Source organism: Nicotiana tabacum, chromosome 15 (genome assembly GCF_000715075.1).
Source record: "Nicotiana tabacum cultivar K326 chromosome 15, ASM71507v2, whole genome shotgun sequence".
Taxonomy (NCBI): Eukaryota; Viridiplantae; Streptophyta; class Magnoliopsida; order Solanales; family Solanaceae; genus Nicotiana; species Nicotiana tabacum.
In genome coordinates, this window is record NC_134094.1 from 84,649,383 (window position 1) to 84,657,823 (window position 8,441).

The 8,441-nt window shown below is 32.6% G+C and overlaps 1 protein-coding gene across 1 annotated transcript; it reads right to left on the reverse strand.

Annotated features, from left to right (window-relative positions):
- Positions 1-1,558: 1,558 nt before the first annotated feature.
- On the reverse strand, positions 1,559-3,559 carry LOC107777972 (uncharacterized). Its single transcript, XM_016598151.2, has 3 exons — positions 3,474-3,559; positions 2,844-3,327; positions 1,559-2,752 (listed from the first exon to the last, which is right to left on the reverse strand). Exons 1-3 carry the CDS (start codon positions 3,557-3,559, stop codon positions 1,559-1,561), a joined length of 1,764 nt encoding a protein of 587 aa, XP_016453637.2.
- Between the last annotated feature and the right edge of the window lie 4,882 nt (positions 3,560-8,441).

Consider the following 8,441-nt stretch of genomic DNA (forward strand, 5'->3'; position numbering starts at 1 on the left):
TAATATCTTCATCGGAAGCCGGAATTACCAATTCTTTATTATCCCAATTGTAATCTGTCTTTAACTGAGCAAGTTGCTTTTTAGTTATCGAGCACAAATACCTCGATACCGGCTCACCCCAACCGGGAACCAACGAGCCCTTATCGACCTTAAAATCGGAGGTGAGAAGGCATGCTCCAGGAGCAAACTCCTCAGGCCGTGGCTCCACCGATGTTTTATCGGCGGCAGGATGTGAAGAAGAAGTCTCTTCTTTTTGAGGGACGACTTTTGATGTTTTCACCATATTTTTGAATTTAGAAGAAAGAAATAAAGAAGATGTGGTGTTTCAGAGAAATATTTTGCGGTAAAAATCACAGAAGGTAAATTTCGCACTTAATTCAGAAGGTATGAGAAAATGCTTAGGAAAATTTGAGATTAGAAGATGTAAAAGTGATTAATGGTGAAAGAAGGGGATATTTATAGGCTGAGAAGTGGCGGTCCAATAACGGTAATGACCGACCACGTCTGACATGCATTAAATATCTCGAAAAACTGAACCGATGGGACAGATATCGTGTACATCACAATCAGATTCGATGCACACGTTAATATATCTTTGATCGAGCCATCGTTAAATCATGTCGTTTCTCGCTATATCGTTCCCGAGAAACGAGGGGACTATCTGTATACGGTAAAAACTGATTAGTCTTTCGTACGAACTGGTCGAGATGGTAATGCATTGGATCGGAGAAGCATCTTCATAATCAGGTTGAGATCCGGAGTCAGGTCACCAAGTTTCGAGCCCTAAGGACCGATCAATGTCGAGCTCGATATCATTATCGAGCTCAAGTCCAAATTGAACTATGATGCAAAGTGAAGTTATCGAGCTTACGAGGCAGAGACCGACCAACACTGACCCCGAATCAATACAAGGACCCGAGCCAGAATCGAGCTCGAAGTCAAGATCGAGAGCTCAGGTCAAGATCGAGAGCTCGAGTCAAGATCGAGTTTATAGACAAGAGTCGTTGCAATCCTACTAGAGGAGAGAATCCTGGCAGGAATTATGAAAAATTTGATTTATTATGGGTATCCACTATGTATATTTAATTATATCTAAAGTGGAATCCCTCCACTATAAAAGGGTATAGTTATTATGTCTGTAAGGACAAGTTTTTTGGCATACTTGGTAACTGAGATATCACACATTTCATATTGAAGAACTATCTTTTCTAGCTTCATATCTTTCATCCTCACAGTCAAATATTAGATATTCTTATTTATCCATATGATTTGTGTTGAGTTATACCACATATCCTTAGAACTACGTACAAATTTAACTCTATCTATTTTTCGGGTAAACAACTATATTTGTTGTTGTTATTAGCATACGTGTGTCCAGAGGCGGACCCAGGATTTGAGCAGGATAGGGGCACCATTGTCTTAAACATGTCAATTACTAGTGATAAAGTTCGGCGCAACTCTATGAAAACATATATGATAACTTATCAGCAAAATACAAACTTTAATATTATCGAATATCATCAATGTGATACTAATATAACAAAAGTACATCATTTGTTCATACTTGAACTCGACGCGCTTTTATATTTTGAAAACGGTCAATAATAGCATCATTACTTACATTTGTAAATACTTCCTTCTCAAAGTAACAAACTAAATAATTATTTAAAAATGTATCACTAATACTACTACGTAATTCATCTTTGATGTACTTCATGGATGAAAATGCTCTTTCCACCGTTGCAGTCGCGACAGGTAAAATTAGAGTTAACTTTACAAGTAAATAAATAAGTGAATAACTCTCTGCAGGATTTACCTCAACCAAGGCTTTTGCCAAATCACCAATTCCTTTCAAATCAGAAAACCTAAGGTCACCACGTCGCATGTGCAATATGAAAGTGTCAAGTTGGTGACTAAGATCTCGAAGCTTCAATTCGCCAAACTCATCTGGATAATACTTGGCCAATGTCATTATTTTTTCCTTATCAAAATTAGTAAATGAATTAACCGGATTCAAGCTAGCCATACCAAGAAGCAAGTTACCACTCACAACATCAAAATGACTGTTAAGCTCTTGAAGCTGCAAATCAATCACAGAATAAAAAAGATCAACACGTAAGTGATGTGAATACGTAACAGTAGAAGGTCTACGCTTTGACTTTCCAGGAATATAGAATTCTTCCATATTGGGTACCACAATATCATGTTTAGCACAAAATGAAGAGACTTCATCCATCAATGACACCCATCCATCTTCTCTCATTACTTGCAACCTTTCCTTTGTGAGGTCAAGAAATACCATGGCATTAACAATATCTTGCTCTTTTTTCTGCAAAGCTTTACTCAACACATTCGACATCATCAACACTTTCAATATCAAGTGAAGCAAGAAAACAAAGTTAAATGCATTGATTTTACTCAAAAACGCTTCTGCTTGTAATCTATCATCAGCCTCAGAACCTTCACATTCAACCACCTCAAGCACATGAACAATAGATGAAAATAAAATAACAAAGTTATCCGACGTTCTACAATGTGATCCCCAACGAGTGTCACCTAGCCTTTGAAGCCCTCGCTCTTGATTTAATCCTTTCCCACTTTGAAGTTCACCACTCTCTAGCAATTTCTCCAACAATTTTGCTTGATGATCACGAAGTTGATCTCTACGCTTAAAAGATGCTCCAACTATATTCAACACGTTAGCAATTATAGCAAAGAAAGTTTTCACCTCCTTATATTTTTTTAGCCACAACTACAAGTGTCAATTGTAATTGATGCGCAAAATAATAAATGCAATATGCTGATGGAGTTTGTTCTAAAATTAAAGCTTTAAGACCATTCACCTTTCCTTGCATGTTACTAGCTCCATCATATCCTTGTCCACGTATTTTGGATGGACTTAATGAGTGTTTCAATAGTAAAGAATATATTGCTTCATTCAATGACTTTGTAGATGTATCACCAACACGAATAAGACCAATAAATGGCTCATTCACTTGGTCTTTTTTGTCAACATACCGCAAAGCAAGGGCTATTTGTTCATGGTGTGAAATATTCTTGGACTCATCAACTAATATCCCAAAATAATCCCCTCCCAAGTCATCAATTATAGCTTTCACAGTTTCTTGTGCACAAGCACTAACAATATCCTTTTGAATTTTTGGTGAAGTCATCATATCATTTTTTGGAGCATGTTTTAATATAACTCTATCCACATCCGGAAGCCTCTTTGCAAGCCATTCCAATAGCCCTAGAAAAAGGCCTTTATTTTTGAAAGATTCACTTTCATCGTGACCTCGAAAAGACAATCCAAATTCCAAGAGGAACCTTGCAACATCAATTGAGGTATTTAAACGAATTCGGTGATCACTTCTTTATTTCTCGGATTGCTTGTTAAAATCAACTTGAATTGACTGAGATTGCTTAGACAAGTCTAGCATCTTATTGAAACACTTATGGTAGAGATTATTTACTTCACCAACATGTAAAGCAAGTCTTTCCGAAGCTTTATTCTAAGCCCTAAAGCCAGTTTTTGTGAAAGAGTCACCCGTGCTTCCATGGACATAATCATTCTTGAATAAATAGCAACATAAATAAAATGCCGCATCTTTCTTCACACTATACTCCAACTATCTAGAGTTTGAATCTTTAAACCAATCCGGACTAAATTGACGTATTTTTTTTCCGAATAAAGTTTTAGGGAATGTGTAATCAACCGGTTGGCAAGGCCCTTGTTTAATGTAGTATTTTCTCACTTCATCTCGTATTCTAAGGCTATATTTATCAATGGGTATTCTCTCTCCGGGGTCGGGATTTAGTGATTCCACATCAAATTCATTGACTAGACGGGAGGAATTCTCTCTAAAACTAGAACTTGGTTGAAAAGAATTAAACCTCGTCAAAAATACGTCCATCTCAAGTTACAAGAATAAGAACTTCCTACAAAACAATGATTCAATTCAATTTAAATGTCCATCAAGAATAAAAGTAAACTTTTAATAGTGAAATCACACCCCTTCTATCAAGAACAACACTAAGAAAATATAACAGGGGAATCACTCAATCACACCCCTTCTATCAAGAAAAAAGAAAACATAACATTTAAAATAGATAAATTACACCCTTTAAAATAGGAACACTTACCAATTTGTGAAATTTTTTATCCTTGAAGTGAAGAGGCTTTTAGTTCAGCAAAACATAATATAATTGATCTTGTCTTGTAATATGCAAACGGCAAACCCTGCAAAAATATTAAAGTTATACTACGACACTTTGTGAATAAAAAATTTTCCATATTCAAGTTATAATAAAGGCTTACTGCTTAGTATAGCTACTATGACAACAAGTATTAATTAAATTAAACAAGTTCGAAATTTCACTCTAGTCTATAAAAAAATGCCCTAATTCAAAGTTTTTGTTTGAAAAGAAACACTTCACTCAAAGAATATTTCAAAATAACAGTAGCACACAATATTCAAATGCCTACAAAATTAATTTGGCATTTACTTTTTGGCTCTAAGACTCTTTGTAGAAAGCAAATTTTTGATACCAAATTATTTTGCTAAGTTAATATTTTCTAAAGAAAACAAAACTTACTCAATAAAATCAAGATTTTACTTAAATAAATTCAAGATTTTACTCAAATAAACTTATTATTTCAGTTGAAGAAGAGCCTCAAACCCATTAGTCGTCGTCGATTCGGACTGCCGGTCACCGGATTCGAGCTCGACTGCTCGAGCAGAAGCTAAATAGGGTTAATTAAAAAAAGGGTTTTGGTTTTTAGCAGAAGGGTGTAGCGTTTTGTTTGGAGAAGAGAGGTGGGTTTTGTTCTTTAGTTTGAAAAAGCATAAAGGTTAAGACTTTAGGTAATAGGATTAATTGAAAATAGGGTTTTGTTTTTTAGGTGGAGCCGTCTGTTTGGAGAAGAAAGGTGGGTTTTGTTCTTTAGTTTGAAAAAAGATAAAAGTTAAGACTTTAAGGTGACTATTGTGTATTTGTGTGCAATAGTACAAGTATTAAAGAATTAAAAAAAAAGTAAAGACAGAAGAAGTGCAGAAGTAAATATACAATAAGTATGCTACAAAATTAACGAGTCTAACTTGCTTTTATTTATTTAGGGGGTCTGATAAATTATTTAAGGGGTCCCCAGTGTATATATAAATATATATAAAATATATTTATAGTATTTTTTCCGAGGCTAACGGGTTCCGGTGACCCCCTAACCCTATGGTAGGTCCGCCTCATCTGAATCCAGCAGACGTCATGTGTGAGTTTCAAATAAATCAATCAAAGTCTTAAACAAAATAAAACAAAATAAGATAAAGAGAAAGGAATAACCCCTATCCTATCCTTCCCAGGTGAAGCGTGGGATCATTTCTGTAGGACTTTACTAAAAAGTAAAAACAGAGTGGGTTTTGGTCCGATCTTCTTTATGTCTTTTCTTTTTTATTTAAAAATCCCAGAATTTTTTGAATAGTAGGTTGCATATAAAATTGCAACTTGCTTTAAAAAAATTTCCTTTCATTCTCCGCATTCATATCAACAACTTTCTTTTTAGGTCTTCTTAAAATTAGTTTTTCCAATAACTTTATTGCGTTTATAAGCGAGGAGCTATATTATGCGAGTGATCACAAAAATTTGAAATCTAGTAATAGTAGATCTAGTAGGCGCTTGGACAATATTTGGTTTGAGCTGAAAACGATATTTAACATTAAAGTTGAATGTGGTAGTGACCAGAGGTGAATTCAGAGGCGGATCCAGGATTTAAAATTTATGAGTTCATATATCGATCTTAAGTAAATATACAATAAGTAATTGGGTTCACAATCAAATATTTATGAATATTTAGTTAACTTTTTAATACATATACAGGGTATATGCAAAAGCTACTGGGTTCACGGGAACCCACGTATAATAGGGTGGATCCGCCCGTGGAGGTGATGGTTGCAACGACATTTGACACTAAGTGTCATCAAAATATGATATTTGATACAAAATGTCATAATAACAACGACATTAATGAAGAAATGTCGTCAAAATTACGACATTTGATACAAAATGTTATAAAAACAATGACTTTTGATACTAAATGTTGTTAAAAAAATGACATTTGATACTAAATATCGTAAAAACAACAATATTTATGAAGAAATATCGTAAAAACAATAACATTTATGAAGAAATGTCGTGAAAGCTACATCGATTGATACTAAATGTTGCAAAAAAGTAACAATTGATATAAGATGTCGATTAATGTCTTAAAAGTTTTTCTGGGACTCGTCTATGACTCACTCCTGGGCGAGGCACATGTTGCGATGGCTCATGTGTGAGGTTTACGCCCCAAATGTCTAATTGTGCATCCTGAACACGCATATCCTCAGTGTTCGGGAGTTACTACATAAATCATATGTTAAATTTTCTAATTTGTAATATTGACCCTCAAAATAATTTAACAAATGAATGATAAAAGTTCAATTCATATATATAAATATGAAGATTGAGATTAACTAAGATATCGAGTCATAATATTGCATATTTACTATTTGAGTGAGAACATCGTGAAGGTGAATATCATTTGAATATTTCTTTTGAAAATGAATAGCAGAAATTTATATCTTCACTTGCTATTGCTCTTTATTTCCTAGCTTTATGTCTTCCAAAATTATGAGACCTATTCTTTTACTACAATTGTACTTATTTATGAAGGAGTAATATTTTAAATTATAGTACTTATAAAGTTTATTGATTATTTACTTTTTGAGAGGTAATTAAATTTGTAGTTTGCTAATATTTTAATTATTTGAAAGTTCAAACGTTATAGCTGATTTATAATAATAAACTTAACACTATTGTGTTATTTATACTAATAAAAGAATTCCAGATATTTTATTTTTCTATGAGTTTCTTTAATCTTTTTTAATTTTATTAAATTTTTAATGTACTTTCGATATTGTTTTATTATGTTATTTTTATAATTTATTAAAAAAGTTTAAAGATTCCCGTATTAAGTGATACGTTAATCCTTTCTAAAAAATGTTGCCGATTTAAAAAATTTTGACTAAAATTTCAATGTTCCATAAAAAAATATTTTTGCTATTACTTACTAGATGTTGAATTTAAAAGATAAAAATACAAAATTAAATTATAGTAGGAGCAAGGCACCTAAATTTATAATTGACCACAATTGCCAACTAAAGGCCCAAAGATTAGCCGTGATACTCCTAGGGCTCCTTTGTTAGAAGCACCTCAAGACCCTAAGATACAGGGATTTCTCAATTAGGCCGTGATACTTTTTCCTCTCTTTTCTTTGCCTTATTTTCTTTCTTTCCTCTTTTCAGTTGCTGCTATTATACTCATTATACAATATGTTTGTTTTTTAGAATCCCAATATGTTGTTTTGGTATCCCAATTTGTTATAATCGAAGAGGAAAGGATTCCTTTTATTATATAGTTATATTTTTTTTCTGTATGACTTCTTGTGCAGCATTTTTGAAGGCGAATTACTGGCAATGAAAAGCTTGACTCTTGTAGAGCAGATTTCAAAAAGCTTTGTTGCAGGATTTAGTCTAGAAGTTATAGGGAATTCATTTGAAAGTAATAATACTATAGTTACATGTTGATCTTTTATGATTTAGTCGGATTTGAGTTTTACTTGAGAACAAATCATTTGATTTGGCATCATCTATTTGTATAGAGTACTTTTTAGATTGCTACTTTGTTATTTAGTTATAGTATTAAAAGGCATTTGTTTTACGTATATTTCATGTTAGTTGAAGGCTGACATTTGTGGATGTACTAATTGAATGTAAAGTGTTATGATAAAACTAAATGGAGGATTATTATTAATATTTTAAAAATTTTGGTACCGACATTAATTTGAATGTTGGAATTCTTAATACGACATTTTTAAAAGTTGTGAAAAAGTCACTAATCGTATTTGACACTCATGTAAATGTAAATACGACATTTTCGTATATGTCATAAATTTTCTTACTAACATTAAAAGTAAATATCGTAAATTTCTTATTGACATTTAACCTAAACATCGTAAAATAAATGTCGTAAATTTCTTATCGACATTTACTTAAATGTCTTAAAATACATGTCGTAAAATTCTTACCGACATTTACCTAACATTTGATGCATATGTAAAATAAATATCGATAAATGAATATGCGACATTTAAGAACCTTAATATGACATTTAATAAATGTCGTCGTACCTTCATTTTCTTGTAGTCTTGTATGGTGGAGGATTAGAGGTGGTTGTAGTAGTGAAACATATAACATGAGATGGATTGTAATTTTATTCAGTGTGTGAAAGTCTTAACAATTTTAAAACTATATACAAAATCTTAATTAAGGAATCAGACATATTCAAAACAATAAGTAAAATTATTGTAAAAGAAGAAAAACAAACACACTTAATGTATTGATCATATT

Bases quoted from the DNA above. Each gene is read 5' to 3' on its own strand.
- LOC107777972 (XM_016598151.2), bottom strand. From the start codon at position 3,559: ATGGAAGCACGGGTGACTCTTTCACAAAAACTGGCTTTAGGGCTTAGA. The intron at 3,328-3,473 runs GTAAATAATCTC...TGATGTTGCAAG, and splicing joins TTGCTTTACATGTTGGTGAA to GTTCCTCTTGGAATTTGGAT. The intron at 2,753-2,843 runs GTGAATGGTCTT...TGACACTTGTAG, and splicing joins CTAGTAACATGCAAGGAAAG to TTGTGGCTAAAAAAATATAA.